At 43.6% G+C, this 27,297-nt stretch overlaps 1 protein-coding gene across 6 annotated transcripts in view; it reads right to left on the bottom strand.

Moving 5' to 3' along the window:
• Nucleotides 1-27,297, bottom strand: part of kmt2e (lysine (K)-specific methyltransferase 2E) — a 165,993-nt gene that overhangs the window by 21,267 nt on the left and 117,429 nt on the right. For all 6 annotated transcript variants that reach the window (XM_068059267.1, XM_068059271.1, XM_068059270.1 and 3 more), the window contains 4 exons: nucleotides 16,913-17,284; nucleotides 16,259-16,504; nucleotides 15,707-15,857; nucleotides 13,156-13,409 (listed from right to left, as the gene is read on the bottom strand). In XM_068059267.1, coding sequence (XP_067915368.1) covers nucleotides 13,156-13,409; nucleotides 15,707-15,857; nucleotides 16,259-16,504; nucleotides 16,913-17,284 — 1,023 coding nt within the window. The remainder of the gene's footprint in view (nucleotides 1-13,155; nucleotides 13,410-15,706; nucleotides 15,858-16,258; nucleotides 16,505-16,912; nucleotides 17,285-27,297) is intronic.

Genomic DNA, 27,297 nt, shown 5'->3' with positions numbered 1-27,297 from the left:
AAAGTTTCAATTGATCCATAATCCACATACCTTTGGGGTGAGGGGGGGGGGGGGAAAGAGGGCAGGGGCGGGAAAAAGAGTTTCAGATTTTTACTACTACTTTGTGTGAAGTGTTTCCTGATTTTACTCTTGAATGACCTGGCTCTAATTTTAAGGTTGTACCCCCTGTTCTGGGTGCCCCATCAGATAGTTTCTCTGGATCTACCCTATCTAACCCTCGTCATTTCAAACACCTCAATTCAATCACCCCTCTATCTTCCATACCCAAGTGAATACAAATTAAGTTTATGCAACCTACCCCAACAATTTAACACTAAGCGATGGCATCATTCTGGAAAACCTGCAATGCACCCACTCCAAGGCCAGTTTATCCTGCCTGAGCTGCAGTGCCCAGAACTGAATGTGGCTCAGCAAATGGGGTCTGGCTGTATATAAATGAAGCATTACTTCCTCACTTTGTTTTCCAGCTCCCTTGAGATACAAGGCCAACATTTCATTAGCCTTTTTGATTTATTTTTGTGCCTGGGCACTAGCTTTTAGTGATTTGTGTACCTGAACATGCAAATTCCTATACTCTTGCACAGTTTTGAGTCCCACCCTTAAAGAAAATATCCTGATTTGTCTTTTTTGGATCCAATGTGGATTACTGCCCACTTTCTTTTTTATTCATTCATGGGATGTGGGCGACGCTGGTCAGGCCAGCATTTATTGCCCATCCTGATTTGCCCTTGAGAAGGTGGTGGTGAGCTGGCTTCTTGAACCGCTGCAGTCCATTTGGGGTAGGTATACCCACAGTGCTGTTAGGAAGGGAGTTCCAGGATTTTGACCCAGCGACAGTGAAGGAATGGCGATATAGTTCCAAGTCAAGATGGTGTGTGACTTGGAGGGGAACTTGCAGGTGGTGGTGTTCCCATGTATTTGCTGCCGTTGTCCTTCTAGTTGGTACAGGTCGCGGGTTTGGAAGGTGCTGTCGAAGGAGCCTTGGTGCATTGCTGCAGTGCATCTTGTAGATGGTACACACTGCTGCCACTGAGCGTCGGTGGTGGAGGGAGTGAATGTTTGTAGATGGGGTGCCAATCAAGTGGGCTGCTTTGTCCTGGATGGTGTCGAGCTTCTTGAGTGTTGTTGGAGCTGCACCCATCCAGGCAAGTGGAGAGTATTCCATCACACTCCTGACTTGTGCCTTGTAGATGGTGGACAGGCTTCGGGGAGTCAGGAGGTGAGTTACTCGCCTCAGGATTGCAAGCCTCTGACCTGCTCTTATAGCCAAGGTATTTATATGGCTACTCCAGTTCAGTTTCTGGTCAATGGTAGCCCCTAGGATGTTGATAGTGGGGGATTCAGCAATGGTAATGCTGTTGAATGTCAAGGGGAGATTGTTAGATTCTCTCTTGTTGGAGATGGTCATTGCCTGGCACTTGTGTGGCGTGAATGTTACTTGACACTTATCAGCCCAAGCCTGAATATTGTCCAGGTCTTGCTGCATTTCTACACGGACTGCTTCAGTATCTGAGGTGCTGAACATTGTGCAATCATCAGCGAACATCCCCACTTCTGACCTTATGATTGAAGGAAGGTCATTGATGAAGCAGCTGAAGATGGTTGGGCCCAGGACACTACCCTGAGGAACTCCTGCAGTGATGTCCTGGAGCTCAGATGATTGACCTTCAACAACCACAACCATCTCCCTTTGCGCTAGGTATGACTCCAGCCAGCGGAGGGTTTTCCCCCTGATTCCCATTGACCTCAGTTTTGCTCGGGCTCCTTGATGCCATACTCGGTCAAATGCTGCCTTGATGTCAAGGGCAATCACTCTCACCTCACCTCATGAGTTCAGCTCTTTTGTCCATGTTTGAACCAAGGCTGTAATGAGGTCAGGAGCTGAGTGGCTCTGGCGGAACCCAAACTGAACGTCACTGACCAGGTTATTGCTAAGCAACTGCCGCTTGATGGCACTGTTGATGACACCTTCCATCACTTTACTGATGATTGAGAGTAGGCTGATGGGGCAGTAATTGGCCGGGTTGGACTTGTCCTGCTTTTTGTGTACAGGACATACCTGGGCAATTTTCCATATTGCAGGATAGATGCCAGTGTTGTAGCTGTACTGGAACAGCTTGGCTAGGGGCGCAGCAAGTTCTGGAGCACAGGTCTTCTGTACTATTGCCGGAATATTGTCAGGGCCCATAGCTTTTGCAGTATCCAGTGCCTTCAGTTGTTTCTTGATATCACGCAGAGTGAATCGAATTGGCTGAAGTCTGGCATCTCTGATGCTGGGGACTTCTGGAGGAGGCTGAGATGGATCATCAACTCGGCACTTCTGGCTGAAGATTGTTGCAAATGCTTCAGCCTTATCTTTCGCACTGATGTGCTGGGCTCCCCCATCATTGAGGATGGGGATATTTGTGGAGCCACCTCCTCCAGTTAGTTGTTTAATTGTCCACCACCATTCACAGCTGGATGTGGCAGGACTGCAGAGCTTTGATCTGATCCGTTGGTTATGGGATCGCTTAGCTCTGTCTATCGCATGCTGCTTATGCAGTTTGGCACGCAGATAGTCCTGTGTTGTAGCTTCACCAGGTTGACCCCTCATTTTGAGGTGTGCCTGGTGCTGCTCCTGGCATGCCCTCCTGCACTCTTCATTGAACCAGGGTTGGTCTCCTGGCTTGATGTGAGGTTACAGATTGTGGCTGAGTACAATTCTGCTGCTGCTGATGGCCCACAGCGCCTCATGGATGCCCAGTTTTGCATTGCTAGATCTGTTCGAAATCTATCCCATTTAGCACGGTGATAGTGCCACACAACACGACGGACAGTATGCTCAATGTGAAGGCGGGACTTCGTCTCCACAAGGACTGTGCGGTGGTCACTCCTACCAATACTGTCATGCACAGAAGCATCTGCAGCAGGCAGATTGGTGAGGACGAGGTCAAGTATGTTTTTCCCTCGTGTTGGTTCCCTCACCACCTGCCGCAGACCCAGTCTAGCAGCTATGTCCTTTAGCACTCAGCCAGCTCAGTCAGTAGTGGTGCTACCGAGCCACTCTTGGTGATGGACATTGAAGTCCCCCACCCAGAGTACATTTTGTGCCCTTGCCACCCTCCGTGCTTCCTCCAAGTGGTGTTCAACATGGTGGAGTACTGAGTCATCAGCTGAGGGAGGGCAGTAGGTGGTAATCAGTAGGAGGTTACCTTGCCCATGTTTGACCTGATGCCATGAGACTTCATAGGGTCCGGAGTCGATGTTGAGGACTCCCAGGGCAATTCCCTCCCTACTGTATACCACTGTCCTGCCACCTCTGGTGGGTCTGTCCTGCCGGTGGGACAGGATATACCCGGGGATGGTGATGGCAGTGTCTGGGACATTGTCTGTAAGGTATTATTCCGTGAGTATGACTATGTCAGGCTGTTGCTTGACTAGTCTGTGGGACAGCTCTCCCAACTTTGGCACAAGCCCCCAGATGTTAGTAAGGAAGACTTTGCAGGGTCGACAAGGCTGGGTTTGCCCTTGTCGTTTCCGGTGCCTAGGTCGATGCCGGGTGGTCCGTCCGGTTTCATTCCTTTTTATTGACTTCGTAGTGGTTAGGTACAACTGAGTGGCTTGCTAGGCCATTTCAGAGGGCGTGTAAGAGTTAACCACATTGCTGTGGGTCTAGAGTCACATGTAGGCCAGACCAGGTAAGGACAACAGATTTCCTTCCCTAAAGGACATTAGTAAACCAGATGGGTTTTTACAACAATCGACAATGTTTTCATGGCCATCATTAGACTAGCTTTTAATTCCAGATTAATTGAATTCAAATTCCACCTTCTGCTGTGGTGGGATTCGAACCCATGTCCCCAGAGAAATACCCTGGGTCTCTGGGTTACTAGTCCAGTGATAATACCACTACGCCACCGCCTACCCCTATGATAGGGATTCGAATATCCCTGTGATGGAATTCGCACCCATGTCCCCACATTGAACTCCATTTGCCATAGTTTTGCCTACTCACTTAATCTTTGCTACTTCCTGCTCCCATCTGCACTACTTAACTCCCTTCTAACATAATGCCACCTGCAAAACTGGATATAAGAACATAAGAACTAGGAGCAGGAGTAGGCAATTCAGCCCCTCGAGCCTGCTCAGTCATTCAGTACGATCATGGTTGATCTCACCTCGTCCTCAATTCCACTTTCCTGCCCGATCTCCATAACCCTTCAACCCTTTACTAATTTAAAAATCTGTCTAGCTCCTCCTTAAATTATTCAATGTCCCGGCTTCCATCACACTCTGAGGTAATGAATTCCACAGACTCACGACCCTTTGAGAGAAGTCATTTCTCCTCATCTCTGTTTTAAATCTGCTACCCCTTATCCTAAAACTATGACCTCACGTTCTAGATTGTCCCACCAGAGGAAACATCCTCTCTACGTCTACTTTGTCAATCCCCATAATCATCTTATATACCTCAATTAGATCTCCTCTCATTCTTCTAAACTCTAACGAGAGTAAGGTCTAAACTGCTCAATGTCTTTTCATAAGACAAATCCCTCATCTCTGGAATCAACCTAGTTAGCCTCCTCTGAACTGTCTCCAATGCAACTACATCCTTCCTCAAGTAAGGGGACCAAAACTGTACGCAATACTCCATGTGCGGTCTCACTAAATCCTTGTACAGTTGCAGCAACACTTCCCTACTTTTATACTTTATTCCTTTAGCAATAAATGCCAAAATTCCATTTGCCTTCCTTATTAACTGCTGTACCTGCATACTAGTTTTCAGCGATTCATGCACGAGGACACCCAGATCCCTCTGCGCCGAAGCACTCTGAAGTTTCTCTCCATTTAGATAATAATTTGTCTTTCTATTCTTCCGACCAAAATGGATAACCTCACACTTATCCAAGTTAAACACTATCTGACAAATTTTGGCCCATTCACCTAACCTATCCATATCCATTTGTAAATTTCTGATTTCTTTATTGCAACTTACTATCCCACCTATTTTAGTGTCATCTGCAAATTTGGCTATAGTACCTTCTATCCCTGCATCCAAGTCATTTAATATAGATTGTAAATAGTTGGGGCCCGAGAACTGAATCCTGTGGCACCCCACTAGTTACATCTTGCCAACCAGAAAAGGACCCATTTATCCTAACTCTGTTTTCTGTTGGTTAGCCAATCCTCTATTCAAGCTAATAAATTGCCCCTAACCCCATGTGATCTTACCTTGTGTATTAACCTTTTGTGTGGCACCTTATCAAATGCCATCTGCAAGTCCAGATATACTACATCTACAGGATCCCCATTATCCACTTTGCTTGTTACATCTTCGAAGAACTCCAGCAAATTAGTCAAACACGATTTACCCTTCATTAAACCATGCCGACTCTGATGGATTGCGTTTTGCCTTTCTAAAGGCAAATGCTTCGTGCATTCAGACATAAAGCCTTTAAGTTTGTTCTATTATCAAATTTCCCTGCTCTTGTGCGATTCCTTGGTGTAATATGATGTTCACACGTTCTGTCCCTCCCTTTTATTTTCTGGTAACAATCAGCCTCATCACTAACCTGCACCCCTACCTTCTCCTTTAACTTTGACCTCCTAATTTTCCATGCAACTGAACCCTCCCCCCACTATTTAGTTATGCGATTCGCCAGGACTCTGGTCCCAGCATGATTCAGGTGGAACCCGTCCCATCGGAACAGCTCCCTCCATCCCCAGTACTGGTGCCAATGTGCCATGAATTCAAACCCATTTCTCCCACACCAATCTTTGAGCCACGCATTTATCTCATTAATCTTATTGACCCTGTGCCAATTAGCTCATGGCTCAGGTAGTACCCCCAGAGATTATTACCTTTTTGGTTCTGCTTTTTATTTTGCCCCTAGATGCTCATATTCCCTCAGCAGAACCTCTATCCTCGTTCTACCTATATCGTTGGTACCTATGTGGACCACGACAACTGGATCTTTCCCCTCCCACTCTAAGTTCCTCTGCATCCCAGATATTCCTTCATCCAAGTCATTGATAAATATGAAGAAAATGTTCAGACTCAGTAGATTCTCAGGAACACTACTTGTTACATCCTGCTAATTCGAGTATGTACACTTTATCCCTACTGTCTCCTACCAACTACTTTCCAAACCATGTTGCACGGTTGCCTCCAATACTGTGCATTTTCATTGTTGCTAATAATCGATTGTGCAGAACATCAAATGCCTTTGAAAGTCAGGCATAGACACTCCCACATCCACCAGGCTGCAGACCTCCTCAAAAACGCTACTAGGTTAATCAGACATGACTTACCTATGCTGACTCGACTCTGTCCCTAATGACAAATTCTAATAACCTCCCCACAACTGAAGTTAGGCACAATCCCCAACTCAACAGTTTTGGAAAATTATGACTGCACAGTGTAATAAACATCTTTGCTCCTTGTTTTGGCTTATTGAAAAACTTTTTAAATGAGGAAGAACGACATGCAAAGGAAGGCACATTACAAAGCAGTCACTCTTGAGACACAGTCTGCTCATAAAATGGGAACACAAGGATCTGCCAAATTTAAAACAATATTCACTTGTGGTAAACCTTATGGAAATGTAATACCTCCAGAGTGGAGGCTTTATTTGGAAAGATATAAGAGCTACTAGGTGACCACAGCCTCAGTGGCCAACTTGGTGAGCATCAGAACAAAGGATCTGGGACATTTTCAGGTTGTGTCCCCCAAACAATCTTTATTATCCATCCAGGAATCCATCAGATTGATCATCTGATCCTTAAAATGCTGAAACTTGAAGCTGCATTAAGTGCTGGGTTGTACTGTGAGGCATCTTGTTTTTGGGTACCTCAATCCTAGAGTGAAGTCCTCTCAGCTGATTGTAGAGAGTAGAAGTGGTTGCAGCTTATGCCTAGAGGAAATGTTGTTTGCTAAAGTCCACCAATCGAAGCCCAGGGAAAAAGCCCGAGTTAAAATCACAACATGACAAGAGAAAGAAGCTAAAATGACCAGCGCAAGAAAAGATTAAGAAAAATTTTGTCGTTCTTTGCCAGCTGTCATTCTGCATGGACCCCTATGCCCAAACATATACATTCTATCGCAGAAGACCCAAATGCTACTTTCGTTTCTCACTACTAGCAAATGAGCCTACAGACTTACCGTCATGAACTCTAGACCCATCCTATATAATAAGCATAACAGGAAAGCGCTAGGCAGCCATTGACCACTGTGTGTTCATGTTACATTTTAGAAGTAAAACATACAATTTGAATAGCCATCATGAATTGTAAAGCACTTCTGGTATGATACATGCTTAAAATTTGGAGAGATTTTCCAACTTAATTGTATAAATTATCAGAATGTATATTTATAAATTCAACTGAATAAGAGAAAGGCTTAGGATATATGACGGCAACAAATTTTCATCAAAGCAACTGTTAGGACCAGGTGAGAAAGAGGTCTAGTGTTCACTTTCAGCCTTCACCTGGTCTTACTGCAACAGATTTAATTTTAAACACACCGTGTTTTTAGCTCCCCCCTTGGTGAATCCTTATTCACCACTTTCCAATTATCAGGCAAAGAAACCAGCACAAGCAGGCTTTCTTAGATTTAAAGAAAAGTTGAAATTTTTAAACAAACTCTAATTTGGTTAACGCCTACGGATACACGATGTGCCCACACTAGCATGCATACACGATGCACACATGCAAATAGAGACAGAAAGGTACTGTCTGTGCGGAGTTTGCAAGTTCTCCCCGTGACCGCGTGGGTTTCCACTGGGTGCTCCGGTTTCCTCCCACAGCCAAAGACTTGCAGGTTGATAGGTAAATTGGCCATTGTAAATTGCCCCTGGTATAGGTAGGTGGTAGGAGAATTGAGGGAAGGTGGGGATATGGGATTAATGTAGGATTAGTATAAATGGGTGGTTGATGGTTGGCACAGACTCGGTGGGCTGAAGGGCCTGTTTCAGTGCTATATCTCTCTATGACTCTAAAAAAGAAAAAGAAAATGGAAAAGTTTGAGGCAATATCTGAAGAGTTGTTGTTGCAGTTCTTCGAGCTCATTGTAGAGTCCTTGATTGTAGGTACATCCTGCATTTCGTTAGGGCCCAGTATTCTTCTTAACCTTGTTCGCTGTGGGAGATTTTTCTCTCTTGGGGTTCATGTGTCGTCAGTGGATTCAGAGGTTTGTGAGAACGAGATGGGAGCAGACAGAAGAGATCTCAGTCGAGGAGGAGTCAACAATTTTCTGAATTCAAACTGTTTGGCAACCTAGGGTTTTCTGAATTGTACAATCAGGTTAGTCATGTGACTAACTAGTCTGACCAGGTCATGGATTGTATCACTTTAGCAGTCTCTGGAATGCTCCTCTTACACACAAATACCTGGTGATCAAGGTCCATTGTGGGTTGAATGTGTCAGGGAATGGTCCTTTGTCCTTCCAAGCACCATCTGTTAACATGTAAATGTCTTTTTCAGCCATGGCTGATCTGTTTAACAAGTCCTTTCTTCACTCCAGTAACAGTTTAAAATCAATGTTCATGACAAAATTAATGTGCCTCATTCTTGGCAGGTGGGGGCCGAGCATGATACCTCCACACCCAGCGGAATGAAATGCGATTTGAGAAACGGCGCAATTCATTAATAGGGTCGATGGAAAATATGGTACAGAAAAAACCCATGCATTTCTCTCATTCATTCACAAATCCTAAAAGTGATTATCATCCTTTTTTGGCATCCCAATAAACATGTGGTTCTTTTTTAGGGATGTTTCTCTTCCATTTCCCCTTTTCCATGGCTGCCTGGGGTCTTTCTACTGAGGTAATTTTTTTCCCCAGGAAAGACAGCAGTGGGCGGGTCTATCTGAACTCTCTTTCAGTGCTTTGCTGAGTCATGCAAAGGCTTTTGACTTTGGGGGAATGGGCCGTTTTCTTTTTTGACTGCGGGGGAGGATTCTTTGCTAATCTCCCCTTTGTCCTGTGCCTGCAGATATTTGTGCAGGCTCTACTGCACTTCCCTGTGGCACCTCAACTAGGTGAGACATTACCCTCACAGTTTCTCTGCCCCCTGGAGGTCTATCCTTGTCTCTGCAAGTTCCTGTAAATGCTGTTAGCAACTCTGGTGGGGTGCTTCTCTTGTCTGCATTTATGTAGGAAGACGTGAAGTCTAACTTGTCACAGTTTCTGGGGTTGGCTACTGGACAGTAAGGCTTTTCATCCAGGATTCCTCCCGGACTTCCTTTAACCTGCTCTCTTGGTCACTTTTTCCCCTTCCCTGACTAACCTTTTTCCTGTCTGTCCCCTTTTGTTCACGGCAGGGGTCCCTTACAGTTCACCAGTGCTCTGCTGGAGGGTCCTCCTAACACCGGTACAGGACTTAGGGATGCAGGTTTCACTGTCGGTTGGGGTTTTCCCTCAATCTGGCACATGCAGCAACTCCTGCAGTACTCCACCACATCTTTGTGGAGTTTTGGCTAATCAAACTGCTGTCTTATACGGGCTTTGGTCTTTCGTATGCTGGCATATACAGCCACTGTAGTCTCTTGGGCCCTTAATATTTCTCTCCGGTATCTATGCAGCACCACTAACTAGTAAACTACTGTCCACTGCTTGCTCTCAGGTCTATGAGGAGAACCCTATTTCCTCATTGGTACCTCATTCTTTAAATAGTAGCAATCAGGGACTCCCTCTGCTTCACTTTCAGACTGGGCAGCCTGTGCTAACTCTCGCAGTACTGGGTCGGCTTGCTGAGCCTCAGCTGGGGAAAATCCATTTACTTCACTCCCTGGGTCACCTAACTTTCCAAAAAAAGTCTCAGAAAGACAGACCGGTCATCTGCCTGCAGTGCCAATTCAGTCTCCTCTGGGGGAGCTGGTTTGATCATGGCCTGATCCACTACACATTCTGGGAAACTGCAGGGGACCATCTCCTGCCACTGCCCTGTCTCTCTGACCTCCTGCAGTCTTTCTTTCACTACTTGGGGGGCTACCACCTTCACCCCCACCAGATAATTGCCTAGGAGCAGGTCAACCCCGTCTACAGGCAAACTAGGGGCAATCACTATGGTTACCAGCCCCGAAACTAGGTCGCACTCTAGATGCACCCGGTGTACAGGTACAGGCATACACTGCCCTCCATTCACCACCATTCTGGTGTTCACTGTACTTTCTGGGAGAAAGGTCAGGCCTTTTCCCAGTAAAAGGGATCTAGTGGTCTGTGTCCCTGAGAATTACTATGCGCTTCTTGCCCCACTCGAGGGGTATGGGGTTACTTTCCCTTCAAACACAAAACCCTGATAACCTTCAGGAATCCCATTAGCTTTTCTTGCACTTGCAGCCATACGCTTCCTGGGTCTCTCTCTTACTGCAGTTAAAGACACAGGTTGTTCTGCTGTGCTTTCCATCAGGTTCCCTTCTTCACTGAGCGGGTGTGCCCTGATTAACCCTACCGGTTTTCCCTTCCGTTTCCAGCAGTCAGCTTTTAAATGCCTTGCTTTATTACAATGGAAGCACACAGGTCTCTGGGTCTCACTCTTACTCACAGCATCTTCCTTTTTGGCTAGAGGGGGGCCCCTGTGTCTCCCGCTTTCCTTTCTCTCCCTGGACTGCTTGGGTTCTTATCACCTTCCCACCCTTTGTCCTTTTCGGATTTGTGGGGGTGACTAGGAAAGGTTCTCCCCTGGGAAACTGACTTATAAATTAAAACAAACGCATCGGCCAGAACAGCTGCTTGCCGGGCTCTCTGGACTCGCTGCTCCTCTACATGGGTCTTTATGGAGAGTGGGAGACCGAGTGTTTAAATTCCTCCAGCAGAATTACTTCTCTGAGATTCTCCTAGCTGAGCTGTACTTTAAGAGCCCTCAGCCACTGGTCAAAAGCCAGCTGCTTACTTCTTTCAAACTCCAGATAAGTTTCATTAGCTTGCTTCTTGAGGGTTCTAAACTTTTGGCGATAGGCTTCGGGTACTAATTCATATGCCCCAAGGATAGCATTTTTTGTCAGTTCATGATTTGATGAACGCTCATCTGGCAACAGGGAATAAACCTCATGGGCTTTTCCGGTTAGCTTGCTTTGTAGTAAAAGAGACCAGGTCTCAGCTGGCCATTTTAGCTGCCTTGTCAGTTTCTCAAAGGACACAAAAAATTCTTCTATGTCTTCTTCATTGAATTGTGGAATTAGTTGAGCTAGTTTTAACAATTCTGTACCCAGCCCTGAATTACGCTCCTCGATATTGGCCATGCTTCGCTGGGGTTACTTGTCACCCTCTAGTTAACTCAAGCCACTTCAGCTCTATTTCTTCGCATTCCTTCCGGAATATTCTTCCTCTCTCTCCCATTCCTTCTCCTGTCTTTCTTTTTCTTCCCGTTCCTTCTGGAAGGCTCTTTCTTTCTCCCTCCTCTCTAACTCAAGTTTCCTCTGTTCCAATTGCATCTTTGCCAACAATACTCTGTCAGAGTCTACTTCTAACCCAGTTTCTGTTTCTTCAGATTCACGGGAAAAATGGTTGGCCACTAGCCTATGGAGTTCAGATTTCCTAGCCTTGCCACTTTCAGTGATCCCAAGCTGCTCAGCCATTTTCCTCAACTCCTCCACAGACAGTGCTTTTAACTTATCCCAAGTTACTTCACCCTGGCTTGGGGAGCTACTAGCTTAAGTTGCAGACATGTTAATATTCAAGCACACACAACCACAAGAAAACCTGTATTGAAATCTTGCTCTTTTTTGATTGAGAACAAATTGGCTTCACACTTCCAATTTCTCGTTTGTCTCTGGGTCAATTCGAATGCCAGCACCCAAATTTCTGTTACAACCAGGTGAGAAAGAGGTCTAGAGTTCACTTTCAGCCTTCACTTGGTTTTACTGTAACAGGGTTTAATTTTAGACACACTGTTTTTAGCTCCCCCTTGGTGAATGCTTGTTCACCACTTTCCAATTATAAGCAAAGAAACCAGCACAAACAGGCTTTCTTAGATTTAAAGAAGAAAAGTTGAAATTTATTAAACTCTAATTTGGTTAATGCCTACGGATACACAACACGCCCACGCTAGCATGCATACTCGATACACACATGCAAATAGAGACAGAAAACAGAAGAAAAATAAAATGGATAAGTTTGAGGCAATAGCTGAAGAGTAGTCGTTATGGTTCTTCGAACTCACTGTAAAGTCCTTATTGTAGCTAGATCTTGCTTTATGTTGGGGGCCCAGTATTCTTCTTAAACCTTGTTCGCTGCAGCAGACTTTTCTCTCTTGGGGTTCATGCGTCTTCAGTGGATTCAGAGGCTTGTGAGAAAGAGATGGGAGCAGACAGGAGAGAGATCGTCTCAATCCAGGAGCAAACAGACACTCTCAGTTCAAACTGTTTGTACAATTCAGAAAAACCCAGGTTGCCAAGCAGGTTAGTCATGTGACTAACTGGTCTGACCATGTCTTGGATTATATCACCTTAGCAGTCTCTGGAATGCTCCTTTTACACATAATACCTAGTGATTAAGGTCCATTGTGGTTTGAATGTGTTAGGGAATGGTCTGTTGTCCTTCCAAGCACCGTCTGTTAATATGCACATGTATTTTCCAGCCATGGCTGATCTGTTTAACAAGTCCTTTCTTCACTCTAGTACCAGTTTAAAATCAATGTTCATGACAAAATTAATGTGCCTCATTCTTGGTAGGTGGGGGCCCAGCATGACAGCAACTATGAAGAAATTGGTCTAGAGGTGGTAACATGGATCCTCAGAAAGAATAAAACTTTATATAGCTCTGGATGGGGCTCACAAAACCAATACCTTCCCATCAAAATAAAGTCTTAAAGGGTTGTTGTTATTATCTCTTTCCTGTTTGGAAAGTTGTATTTATCTTAATGGAATCCAGAAGATATAATGCATTATCCAATCAATCATTCTTTAAGACTATTATTTCTTCCAGAAAAAGGCTTTAGAAAAATATAAGCACAAATTAACTATTCTTTAAATATCACTTTTACAAGAAAATCCATCAATCTTGTTTTTAAGTCTATAATATGCATCTGGTTAAATATGGAAAATACAAGTTATTGTACAGATTGTTCCTGGCCTAATATTATCTTAAAGCAAAATAGCACAGACTCAATTTTAATTTTACAGTTCCTGTAATATTTCAGTAATGTATCATTTTCCTATTTAAAAAAAATAGAACATACCTCAAACTCCAGGGAATTTCCTTGAAGGTTGGGTGTTACAGGTGTCACAGGTGAATAAACAGGGTTGTACCCATTTCTACAAGATTCGTCCTCTGTTCTTCCTTTTGTTGGAGTACTACACATAGAAGGATCTGAGGCAGTGATATCAACAAATGGGGGAGTTGTCTGTGGAGAAGGAATTGGAGTGGAGAGCTCAGGTAAACCAGAATCTGTTAGATGGCGTAATCTTCTCTTCTTTAAAGGGGTAATTAATTCTGTAAGACAAGGTAAAAGATGAGAATAGCAGAAAATAATTTTTGGAAGTAAGGACAAGAGAAAATCTGAATAAAAATACTCAAAATTTGATCAATTAATTCATGAAAGAAAAAAAATCAAACTGCACATATTTTGGACAAGACCTGTAAACAATACATAGTTAAACTCAAAACCCTTCTCCCGCTACACACATGTCCTCAATCATCTTCAACAACCCCTCCGCATGGCACCTTTCCAAGCATGAGCAGGAGATGTAACATCTGCCCTTTTACCTCCTCCCAAACATCTTTCCAGGTGAAACAGCGATTTACTTGTATTTCTTTTAACTTATTATACTGTTATTCACTGCTCACGATGCAGTCTCCTCTACACTGGGGGAAACTAAACGCAGAATAAGTGACCACTTTGCAAATACTTCCATTGCTTCTGTATGCATAACCCCAGTTTCCGGTCGCCTGTCATTTTAATTTTCCGCCCCACTCCCTCTGTGACCTCAGCTTCCTACACTGTTCCAATGAAGCTCAGGAAACAATACCTCATCTTTGAATTAGGCATTTCACAGCCTTACAGACTGAACACTGAGCTCAACAATGTTAGACCATAACCTGGGTCTTTACCTTTTCAAATGGCAGCTGTTCGTGATGGTTCTGCTCTTCTCACTTACAGCTCCTCTAGACCCAACTTTTGTTTTTGTTCCACTACCATCTCCTTCAGCCTTGCACCATTATCCTTTTTGTTATTTAATCTCTCCTGCCCCTTCAGCCTTTGCTTTTGTTCTTTCCTCTCCCCCTCGCTTTTCCTTCCTCTGAGCTTACTTAAAGACTGTTACATTCCCAACTTTTTCCAGTTCTGACGAAAGGTCTTTAACTTGAAATGTTGGGCTGGATATTAAGAGCACGCGCCAATCTTGGCGAGCTCAGAAAATGGCGTCCCACAAGCGCAATCTCAAGCATGGTGACTCATTTAAATAACCGAGGTGGCCCGCCCTCCCGCCCCCAATCTTATGGAGGGGGCGGGCTGTTCGTCCCCGGCAATGCATCAGCTGCCAGTGCGCAGGCGCTATTTTTAGAGGGCAGCCAGCCCTGCTGCCTAATTTAAATTTTTAAACACATACCCCCACAAAATTAAATACATTTCTTATGCCCCTTTCCCACACCCCAAGTAACGATCACATTAACTATTTTCCCTTCCCCCACAAAACACTTACCTTTTACATCTGACCTTCCAACCCCCTAAACTGCACCCATTATGTGCTTTTGACCCAGTTTCCAACCCTCAGCCCCCCGCACTGAAAATCGTACCTCCTCCCCCCTCCCCACATGTGTTAGCCGGCTTTCCCCAGACAGGGAAGTGAAGGCGCAGGAGTGCCAGCCGCCGCGTCAAAGATCGCGGCAGGCCCTCAAGATTGGGGGTAAGTCTATGTAAGTTTATTAATTTTATTTATTTGAATATTTTAATTGAGGCCCTGTCGCCCAGCGGCATTGAGGATCATGGCGCACCTCATCTGGACCCACCTGTAGGCCACTCGGCTACGGATCATGATATCGAGGGTTTGGTAAAATCCAGCCCGTTATTTCTGTTTCGCTCTCTACAGTTGCTGCCTGACCTCTGAGCATTTTCTGTTTTTATTTCAAATTTCCAGCATCTGCACTATTTTACTTTTTGAATTAATGGAGATTGGTTTATTCAAGGAAGGAATAAGATGATTCAGAAGCAACTACCATACTAAACACAAGAAATTTAAAAACTTTTAAACTATCCACCCCAAATCTCAAAACCTAAAAGAAAGTACCAGGACTTTTCCAGTGACTTTGTTGTTTGCTGAAAGCCACAGATTTGTGCTGGCCTGGCACATGTTGTAATTGTAACTAGAGAGAATAGTGGAACTGTTCTGTGGCATTTTGAACAAATTCTATAGTTGTGTACTAGTAAACCAAAAGACCAAAACTGCAACAGAAAAGCCTTTGGATTCTGAGAGAAGGGCTCAGATAGCATCAAGGTCCTACCACCTAAAGTTAAAAGTCTAATGAAAAACTGATCTTAGATTGCTAAAAATTAAATGCACTCTTTGGTAGGAGATTACAGATATGTAACCAGAGTTCTGTGTCAGGAAAATAACCCAAGGATCTATCCCAATGGACATGGAAGACCAAGCAGGGCTGGAGATGATCCCATATATGTGCAGGCTGAGCAAATGAGGAACAGTATTCATTACAATTCTGACTTATTCAAATCACATCATTTTGTTATGACCTCTAACATTTCAGTAGGTTATGACTTTAGCACATTTTAGTACCTGTTAAACAGCAATTCCCACTAAGTGAAGTAGTGCCCGGGCTGTTAGTTTCTCCACTCATTGCTGGACTCAGAGAGCCGTCATACGACGTGGAGTCAAAGGCGTCAGCAACTGCTGAAGTTTCATCTTCCAAGGCCTGCTTTAACCAACGCTTCACAAACAAATTTATGAATTAGATGGTAGTCATCTGCATAATTACAGAGAACAGGATAAAAAAAAGCCTAACTCGAAAATTCTCACTTCCTCAGGGTTCCCATTACTCCTCAGGTAATCGTTAAATTTATGAAAAAGTTAATAAAAACGTTTGCCATTGTAAAATGATGCAGATTTAATCCTCAAAAACTTTATTTAGGCTGGAAATTCACTTTCCATGGGTATTTGGGTATAAACAGTAGAGTCCCTTTATCAAATTCAAAATGACAGTAGCCTTTACTAACTCCACATTAGTTCAATAAATAGTGATCTGTGTTTTAAGTGGGCTATGACATCAAAAATCTACTAAATAAAAATAAACTTACATTACCATTAAATGTGGAGATAAAATTATGTTACCTTTTTACAGGATCCAGCTTTTGGTTCCAAAGGTTCTTTCCGTCGTCTTCTCTCTGACAAGAATGGAGAGCAAAAGCGAATATAGTGCTTCGGGGTTGTATAAATATGAGGACTGTGTGTAAGGCCAGGTAATGAATTCAACTGTGTAGCTAAAACCTCAGGGTCAGTTGTTATCCGCAGAGGTCTATCTAAAGGGTTGTCTGTTGGTTTCCCAGCCTTCTCGTTCAACCATTCACTGACCAAGTGCTGAAAAAAAAGACGATTAATGTTGCTAGAAAACCAATAGTAATTATAATTTTAAAAAATCTTTTGTATTTGCTTTCTATCTAAATTTCCTTGTCGGGCTACGCTGGAGCAAAAAACTATTTTAAAAACCACAAAGGTGCTAAATTTTATTTCTGTAAATTGGGAAGTTAAAAATAGGAAGTAAATGTTTATAAAAACAGGGAAGTAGGTAAGATATAAAGGAAATATTGGTATAGATTATTTTTTTAAAAAGAAATGGCTGATTATTGAGAGGCATAAACTATGTAATCACATTACTAATGCTGGAGAATCTACAAACATATGCTGATAATGTTTTCTACGGCATACAAGCACATAAATTTTAACAAGATTAACAGATGGACACAGATCAAATAGATAAATGCATACCTTTTTTGTCTTGGGGTACTTGGTTGCTGGTTTGTTGACAGTTGGTGATGGTGTTCCTATTGATTCTTCTGCTGTTACTGTGGTGCTTTCTGCTGCTGCTGATGGTTCTACTTCGATTGCCTCTTCCTCCATGTTAGCATCGCAAGACCTAGCTGTTGTTTCAGGAAAAGAATTTTCAACTTCATTCTGTTGGTTACTGGAGACATCGACTTCTGGAGAAGATGGAAGAATATCAGAGCAGGTACTGACAGTTCTGTGCCTCCGACGTTGCTGTCCTATGTGAGTCCGACTGCGAGAGAAGCTTTTTCTCTGTTTTGCTCTGTTTACCCTGGCAGGATTTGGCTTACTTAAAATTTCTTCCTTTACTGATTCCTAAGGGAAAGATGAGTATAATGTAAACATCATTAACACAATTCATCCCTGGTTGAGTTGAGAGAGTAAACTTTCCTACAATTTAACATCAAAGGCAAAGAACCAGTGAAAACACGTGGTTTTTCTTAATAGTTACTAGAGATAATGCTGGGCTAGATCTTGCTAGAACATGGCAGCTTGCAACATATGCCTTAAGTTCAATTTTCCTGCCCTTTGCAGCTCAAAACTTTATGTACCCTAACATGCTAAAGTGCAAGCTGATAAGGGTGGATATGAGACCTTAGTTAATGGAGGGACCAACCATGTATCTCCTTAACCAATGATATTTAAGGACTCAAGAGAAGCAAGGGAGCAGAGGAGGAGGGTGAAATAGAGTCAAATCAGGTACAGAAAGAAAAATACAGGAGGGAAAGAAAGATTGGATTAAGAGAGAGAAAAAAGAAACAAAGGAAAAGATTAAAAAAATAAAAATCTGACTTCTGACATTTTTTAAATCTCCAACAATTGACTACATGCAGGAATGAAACAGCACTTTAAATTGTTTGCATTCTGATAGATTGATTGGCATTGCATTATACACTCTTAATTACCAGACTTAATCTTCTGTGGCAAGTTTAGTGGAAAATTAATTGCAAATCCTAATTTTTATAAAATAACAGGGAGGCTAAGAGCAAGTTGCTGCTTGAGCAAATCAAACATCAGAGTGGCGTAAATCAAGCAGCAAGTTCTAAAGGTTCACGACACAGAGCGTATCTCGTAATCCCCTTATGATGAAAGGTCACAGACCAGAAATATCATCTCTGTTTCTCTCTCCATAGATGCTGCCAGACCTGCAGAGTATTTCTAGCATTTTCTGTTTTTTATTTAGATTTCCAGCAACTCCAGTATTTTGCTTTTGTCTGAACCCCCTGAACTCGCTGTTCAATTTTCACATTAATAATGGCGTGAGTCATTAAGTTATTCTGCCAGCAAGATCCGACTCATTATTTCTTTGCTTTGGCGAAAGATTTAGCTTTCAGAGTACATCAGGTTAGTTTGGAGCTTCATTTTGATCATGTTCATTGTCTGTTGAATCTCTTGCAAGGTCTCAAACAATCAAGTGTATTTGCAGTGATGTATCTTTAGCACTGATGTAGATATCAAAGAACAAAGAACAGTACAGCACAGGAACAGGCCATTCGGCCCTCCAAGCCTGCGCCGATCTTGATGCCTGTCTAAACTAAAACCTTCTGCACTTCCGGGGACCATATCCCTCTATTCCCTTCCTATTCATGTATTTGTCAAGATGCCTCTTAAACGTCGCTATCGTATCTGCTTCCACCACCTCCCCTGACAGCAAGTTCCAGGCACTCACCACCCTCTGTGTAAAAAACTTGCCTCGCACATCCCCTCTAAACTTTGCCCCTCACACCTTAAACCTATGTCCCATAGTAACTGACTCTTCCACCCTGGGAAAAAGCTTCTGACTATCCACTCTGTCCATGCCGCTCATAACTTTGTAAACCTCTATCATGTCGCTCCTCCACCTCAGTCGTTCCAGTGAAAACAATCCGAGTTTTTCCAACCTCTCCTCATAGCTAATGCCCTCCAGACCAGGCAACATCCTGGTAAACCTCCTCTGTACCCTCTCCAAAGCCTCCACGTCCTTCTGGTAGTGTGGCGACCAGAATTGCATGCAATATTCTAAGTGTGGCCTAACTAAAGTTCTGTACAGCTGAAGAATGACTTGCCAATTTTTATACTCTATGCTCCGACCGATGAAGGCAAGCATGCCGTATGCCTTCTTGACTACCTTATCCACCTGCGTTGCCACTTTGTGACCTGTGGACCTGTACGCCCAGATCTCTCTGCCTGTCAATACTCCTAAGGGTTCTGCCATTTACTGTATACCTCCCACCTGCATTAGACCTTCCAAAATGCATTACCTCACATTTGTCCAGATTAAACTCCATCTGCCATTTCTCTGCCCAAGTCTCCAACCGATCTATATCCTGCTGTATCCTCTGACAATCCTCATCATTATCCACAACTCCACCAACCTTTGTGTCGTCCGCAAACTTACTAATCAGACCAGCTACATTTTCCTCCAAATCATTTATATATAATACAAACAGCAAAGGTCCCAGCACTGATCCCTGCGGAACACCAATAGTCACATCCCTCCATTCAGAAAAACACCCATCCACTGATACCCTCTGTCTTTTATGACCAAGCCAGTTCTGTATCCATCTTGCCAACTCACCTCTGATCCCATGTGACTTCACCTTTGATCCCGTGTGACTTCACCTTTTGTACCAGTCTGCCATGCGGGACCTTGTCAAAGGCTTTACTAAAGTCCATATAGATAACATCCACTGCCCTTCCTTCATCAATCATCTTCGTCACTTCCTCAAAAAACTCAATCAAATTAGTAAGACACGACCTCCCCTTCACAAAACCATGCAGTCTCTCGCTAATAAGTTCGTTTGTTTCCAAATGGGAGTAAATCCTGTCCCGAATAATCCTCTTTAATAGTTTCCCTACCACTGACGTAAGGCTCACCGGCCTAGAATTTCCTGGATTATCCTTGCCACCCTTCTTAAACAAAGGCACAACATTGGCTATTCTCCAGTCCTCTGGGACCTCACCTGTAGTCAATGAGGATGCAAAGATTTCTGTCAAGGCCCCAGCAATTTCTTCCCTTGCCTCCCTCAGTATTCTCGGGTAGATCCCATCAGGCCCTAGGGACTTATCTACCTTAATGCTTTGCAAGACACCCAACACCTCCTCCTTTTTGATAATGAGATGACTGAGACGATCTGCACTCCCTTCCCTAGGCTCATCATCCACCAAGTCCTTCTCTTTGGTGAATACTGATGCAAAGTACTCATTTAGCACCTCGCCCATTTCCTCTGGCTCCACACATAGATTCCCATCTCTGTCCTTGAGTGGGCCAACCCTTTCCCTGGCTACCCTCTTGCTCTTTATATATGTATAAAAAGCCTTGGGATTTTCCTTAATCCTGTTTGCCAATGACTTTTCATGACCCCTTTTAGCCCTCCTGACTCCTTGCTTAAGTCCCTTCCTACTGTCTTTATATTCCTCAAGTGCTTCATCTGTTCCTAGCCTTCCAGCCCTTACAAATGCTTCCTTTTTCTTTTTGACTAGGCTCACAATATCCCGTGTTATCCAAGCTTCCCGAAACTTGCCAAACTTGTCTTTCTTCCTCACAGGAACATGCTGGTCCTGGATTTTAATCAGCTGACGTTTGAAAGACTCCCACATGTCAGATGTTGATTTACCCTCAAACAGCCGCCCCCAATCTAAATTCTTCAGTTCCTGCCTAATATTGTTATAATTAGCCTTCCCCCAATTTAGCACCTTCACCCGAGGACTACTCTTATCCTTATCCACAAGTACCTTAAAACTTATGGAATTATGGTCACTGCTCCCGAACTGCTCCCCCACTGAAACTTAGACCACCTGGCCGGGCTCATTCCCCAATACCAGGTCCAGAATGGCCCCATCCCTAGTTGGACTATCTACATACTGTTTCAAGAAGCCCTCCTGGATGCTCCTCACAAATTCTGCCCCATCCAAGCCCCTAGCACTAAGTGAGTCCCAGTCAATATTGGGGAAGTTAAAATCACCCACCACCACAACCCTGTTACCTTTACATCTTTCCAAAATCTCTCTACATATCTGCTCCTCTACCTTCCGCTGGCTGTTGGGAGGCCTGTAGTAAACCCCCAACATCGCGACTGCACCCTTCCTATTCCTGAGCTCCACCCATATTGCCTCGCTGCATGACCCCTCTGAGATGTCCTCCCGCAGTACAGCTGTGATATTCTCCTTAACCAATAATGCAACTCCCCCACCCCTTTTACATCCCCCTCTATCCCGCCTGAAGCTTCTAAAGCCTGGAACATTTAGCTGCCAATCCTGCCCTTCCCTCAACCAAGTCTCTGTAATAGCAACAACACCATATTTCCAAGTACTAATCCAAGGTCTAAGTTCATCTGCCTTACCTGTTATACTTCTCGCATTGAAACAAATGCACTTCAGACCACCAGTCCCGCTGTGCTCCGCAACATCTCCCTGCCTGCTCTTCCTCTTAGTCCTACTGGCCTTATTTACTATGTCCTCCTCATTTATTTCACTAGCTGTCCTACTGCTCTGGTTCCCACCCCCCTGCCACACTAGTTTAAACCCTCCCGAGTGACGCTAGCAAACATTGCAGCCAGGATATTAGTGCCCTTCCAGTTTAGATGCAACCCGTCCTTCTTGTACAGGTCCCATCTGTCCCTGAAGAGAGCCCAATGGTCCAGATATCTGAAACCCTCCCTTCTACACCAGCTGCTCAGCCACGTGTTTAGCTGCACTATCTTCCTATTTCTAGCCTCACTGGCACGTGGCACAGGGAGTAATCCAGAGATTACAACCCTAGAGGTCCTGTTTTTTAACTTACTACCTAACTCCCTAAACTCCCCCTGCAGGAGCTCATCAATCTTCCTGCCTATGTCATTGGTACCGATGTGTACCACAACCTCCCCCTTCAGAATGCCCCTCGTCCGTTCAGAGACATCCTTGACCCTGGCACCAGGGAGGCAACATACCATCCTGGAGTCCACATCCACAGAATTGCTTCTCTTGGGTACTCCACCAAGGACACGTCATCCTGATACAGCTCTAAGCTCTAGTCATTTAAGTTTCCAGACGCAAGAAAAATATTAACCAAAAGACTGAGACCTTCGTTCTAGCTAGCACATATTTTCTCTCAACTGCTAGGGCTTCCAGGAGAAAGTTCCCAAGTCTACATGGAATATTTGACTAGACAATTGTAAGAGGAAATCCTTCACATAGGGCAGCCTAAGTCCAGGTTCCAGAAACACTGCTGCCCCTTCTGATAAAGAGATATCAGTTTTTAAAAGGACACATCTGTCAATGGTCTTTGAGCAGAAACAGAGAGGGTTAGAGACTTATTCCTCCATTCTACTGATTTACTAGATTTTAGTCATGTGTGTATCGGGATATGCAAAGTGAACCAAAGATAACTGGCTACTTTGCAGTTCCCGAGTGTGAGCCCCAGCTGCACAGGAACACATTAATTGTTAGTGCCACTGGAGAGGAGGTGGCTGCAGGAGGACCTCCTGAAAATTACTTCCTGGAATCGCTATCTCAAATCTTGGATTCAACCAGATCTCATTACATGTAACCCTAATAACAGTCCACTATTAAAGTTGCTATATGCAAGTTTATTGAAGAGATACATCAAATATTATCTTCCTGTTCCTCCAGCAACTGTTACTTTTGATTGCTTATCATCTCTCAAAAGCTCAAATCTTCTTTCAGCCCCTTTGCTGTCCCCATAGTTCAGTTGCACGCATTAGTTAACTTTCCTTCCAACTCTAATCTGGTATCTTGGCAAGTTACTGCTTGATCAACAAGTTTTAACTCTGCTGTATTTTTCAGATGTTAAGTTCTTTGGACTCCAAGACCACCACTGATTCTGTAAACATCTTTTCTAATGTCCTCAGTGCCCCCAAAGTTGGCCATTTCCTACATACAAAAGTGACTACATTTCAGCTGTACTTCAATGCTGCAAAGCACTTTTGGACATCCTGAGGTGGTGAAAGACACTAATATTTCTTTTTTCTTTTATTGTGTAGAAACCCATCAGTCTCTTTCACTCCCAGTTCACTTTTACTTTTCCTTGTAAGTCTGCTCATGTTAATTCTATCCATTAGAAGGGTGGGGACTGTTTCCCTCATATCTGTACTTTCTATAGGTATGGAATCTGATCTTAACAATTAGCTAGTTACTCCCAGCAAACTAAGCAGAGAAGAAAGGCATGTGCTTGTGAAGACACATTTCAGAAAGAAGCCATATCAGAGAGAGGGGATATGAAACAGATAAAAGTGGGTGATTGCCCATGGCAGGAAGAGGGGAAAACAATACAGGAAAGCTTTGCAGGCCTGGACTTATCCAATAGGCATAGGAAACACCTATGATGAGGACCTACGCTACAGTACTATTGAACAAGGCATTATTCACGGTGAAGAGAAACACTAACCATGGAACTGGAGAAAGGTAGGTGTAGCAGATTCTATAATTAGGGATATTGACATCTTGTTTGGAGTTGCACCTGGGAGCCTCAAATGATTTGCTCCTTCCATGTACCAAAAAAAAATGTGACAGTGAGTGGAAAATGTCTAAAAAGGGAAGAAAATCAGCCAGAAGAGGACAACAATAGGAATAGGCCCTTGTGGGTAACAAAGCACATGGAAAGAGTGAGGGCAAAAGGCAATTTTTTCTTTAAGCACAAAGCTGTCGCCAGCTCCATATCATCTGTATACACTTTGACTGGCAATGGCCACAGCACTGATCCCTGGCACCCCACCCCTTTGCAATACTGTTGCAGCTCCATTCACAACAATCCTTTGGTTTCTCTGTCTTACTGTTTATAGTGTAGCCAAGTGAACGGAGATAAAAATAAAAACAAGGTAAAGGAAATTAAGAAACTGATTTGGAGATAAAATAGAACATGATGTTAGGAAAACAGGGAATAGTAAAAGAAATGTCAAGCATGTTTTGTTAAATAAATAATAGTATTTGCAGCAAGCACTCCAAAAGTAACACAAAATGAAGTGATGCACGTCTAGTAAATACACTAAATTAATTGTTCATGTTCATAGATGAGACCATTCAGTGTCTCATGCAGAAATTGCATTTCTGGCCAGGAAGGGGCAAAGAGGGAGAAATTAAAGAAATAGAAATTTTAAAATAAGGCAGGTCACTGAAAGGCTCCGATGTGATCATAAGAATGAATTTCACATTCAATTTGAGGGTGAGAAGTGTGGGTCTAAGTCTAGTGTTTTAAACTTAAATAAAGGCAATTTACAAGGGTATGAAAGCAGAGCTGGCTAAAGTGAACTGGGAAAATAGGTTAAAGGGTAGGACAGTAGAGATGCAGTGGCAGACATTTAAGGAGATATTTCATAACATTCAGTGTCTTTCTCACTGAAATGTATTTTTGTTGTGAAAAGGATGCACCGTCTGTAGCTAACTAAGAAAGTTAAGGATAGTACCAAATTGAAAGAAAAGGCATACAATTCTGCGAAGGTTAATGGTAGATCAGAAGATTGGACAGAATTTAAAACCCAGCAAAGAATGACAACAAAATAAGGAAGGAGAAATTAAAGTATGAGATTAAGCAAGCTAGAAATATAAAAACAGATAGTAAGAATTTCGACAAGTATTTGTTAGGGGGAAGGTCATGTCTTACTAACTTAATTGAGTTTTTTGAGGAAGTAACAGGAAGGATTGATGAGGGTAGTGTGGTGGATGTGGTTGACATGGATTTTAGTAAGGCATTTGACAAGGTCCCGCATGGCAGACTGGTCCGTAAAATGAAAGCCCATGGGATATAGGGGAATGTGGCAAGTTGAATCCAAAATCAGCTCAGTGACAGGAAACAAAGGGTAATGGTCGACGGATGTTTTTGCGAACGGAAGGCTGCTTCCAGTGGCGTTCCACAGGGCTCAGTGTTGGGTCCCTTGTTGTTTGTGGTATATATTAATGATTTGGACTTAAATGTGGGAGGCATGATTGGGAAATTTGCTGTTGACACAAAAATTGGCTGTGTAGTTAATAGTGAAGAGGATAGCTGTAGACTCCAAAATGATATCAATGGTTTGGTTGAGTGGGCAGGAAAGTGGCAAACGATTCTCAATCCAGAGACGTGTGAGGTAATGCATTTGGGGATAGCAAATAAAGTGAGGGAATACACAATAAATGGGAGGATATTGAGAGGGGTAGAAGAAGTGAGAAACCTTGGAGTGCATGTCCACAGGTCCCTGAACGTGGCAGGACAGGTAGATGGAGTGGTGAAGAGGCATATGGGTTGCTTTCCTTTATTGGTCACGGTATAGAATACAAAAGCAGAGATGTGATACTGGAACTGTATAAAATGCTGGTTAGGCCACAGCTGGAGTACCGTGTACAGATCTGGTCACCACATTACAGAAAGGACATAATTACTCTGGAAAGAGTACAGAGGAGATTTACAAGAATGTTGCCAGGGCTTGAAGGTTGCAGCTATGAGGAAAGATTGGAGAGGCTAGAGTTGTTTTCCCTGGAGGCTTAGGGGTGACTTAATTGAGGTGTACATTATGAAGGGCATAGATAGAGTGGACAGAATGGACCTGTTTCCCCTGGCGGGGAGGTCAGTTACCAGGGGACATAGATTTAAGGTGACTGGTAGAAGGATTAGAGGGGACATGAGGAAAAACTTTTTCACCCAGAGGGTGGTGGGTGTCTGGAATTTGCTGCCAGGAACAGTGGTGGAGGCAGAAACCCTCAACTCTTTTAAAAGGTACCTGGAGATGGCGGAACTTAAAACAATTACAATCACCAGGAAAATGGTACTGAGAAACCTATTAGAACTAAAGGCTGACAAGCCTCCAGGACTTGAAGGCCTGCATCCTAGGGTCTTAAAAGAAGTAGCTGCTGATATAGTAGCTGCATTGGTTGTAATTTTCCAAAATTTCCTAGATTCTGGAAAGGTCCCATCAGGAATCAATTACTGCAGTAAGGAAGGATGATATCTTAGAAGGTTCTTCAAATGAGGCCGTATGGGTAAACTTAAAAACAAAAAGGGGGCAATCACTTGGCTGGGAGTGTACTATAGGCCTCCAAACAGTCAGGGAGAGATAGAGGAGCAGATATGTAGGCAAATCTCAGTGAGGTATTAGAATAATAGGGTAATAATAGTAGGGGATTTCAACTTACCTAATATCAACTGGGATAGTCTTAGTGTAAAAGGTTTAAAGGGGGAGGAATTCTTAAATGCATACAGGAGAGCTCTTTGAGCCAGTAGTAGAAAGTCCTACAAGAGAAGGGGCAGTACTGGACCTAATCCTAGGGAATGAAACTGGACAAGTGGTAGAAGTGTCAGTGGGGGAGCATTTCGGGGATAGTGACCATAACTCTAAGATTTAAGGTAGTTATGGAAAAGGACAAAGACCAGCCAGAAATAAAGGTACTGAATTGGGGGAAGGCCGATTTTAATATGATAGAACGGGATCTGGCCAGAGTGGACTGGGAGCAGCAACTTGTAGGAAAGTCTACATCAGACCAGTGGGAGTCATTCAAAGAGGAAATAGTGAGGGTTCAGAGCCAACATGTACCCATTAAGGTGAAGGGTAGGACCAACAAGTTCAGGGAAGCCTGGATGTCAAGGGATATAGAGGATTGGATCAGGAAAAAAAAGGAGGCTTATGGCAGATTTGGAGCGCTGAAAACAGCGGAGGCACTAGAGGAGTATAGAAAGTGTAGGGGGGTACTAAAAAAAGTAATTAGGAGAGCGAAGAGGGGACATGAAAAAACACTGGCTGGCAAGATAAAGGAAAATCCCCAAGGCGTTTTATGTATATTAAGGGCAAGAGGATAACCAGGGAAAGAGTGGGGTCCATTAGGGACCAAAGTGGCATTGTGTGTGTGGAGCTGGAGGACATAGGTGAGGTTTTAAATGATTACTTTGCACCTGTGTTCACTATGGAGAAGGACAATGTAGGTGTAGAGATCAGAGAGGGGAATTGTGTATACTTGAACATATTAGCATTGAAAGGGAGGAAGTATTAGCTGTTTTAGCAGGCTTAAAAGTGGATAAATCCCAGGCCCTGATGAGATGTATCCCAGGCTGGTATGAGGCAAGGGAGGGGTTCTGACACAAATTTTCAAATCTTCTCTGGCCACAGGAGAAGTACCAGAGGACTGGAGGACAGTGAATGTGTGGTACCATTATTCAAGAAGGGTAGCAGGGATAAACCAGGTAATTACAGGCCGGTGAGTCTAACATCAGTGGTTGGGGAAATATTGGAAAAAATTCTGAGGGACAGGATTAATCTCCACTTGGAGAGGCAGGGATTAATCAGGGATAGTCAGCATGGCTTTGTCAGGGGGAGATCGTGCCTAACTAACTTGATTGAGTTTTGTGAGGTGGAGAATAGATGTGTAGATGAGGGTAAAGCAGT

The sequence above is a fragment of the Heterodontus francisci genome, chromosome 27 (assembly GCF_036365525.1).
Source record: "Heterodontus francisci isolate sHetFra1 chromosome 27, sHetFra1.hap1, whole genome shotgun sequence".
In the NCBI taxonomy this organism is placed as follows: Eukaryota; Metazoa; Chordata; class Chondrichthyes; order Heterodontiformes; family Heterodontidae; genus Heterodontus; species Heterodontus francisci.
The sequence above is the reverse complement of the archived record's forward strand: the minus strand, read 5'-3'. Positions and strand labels throughout refer to the sequence as shown.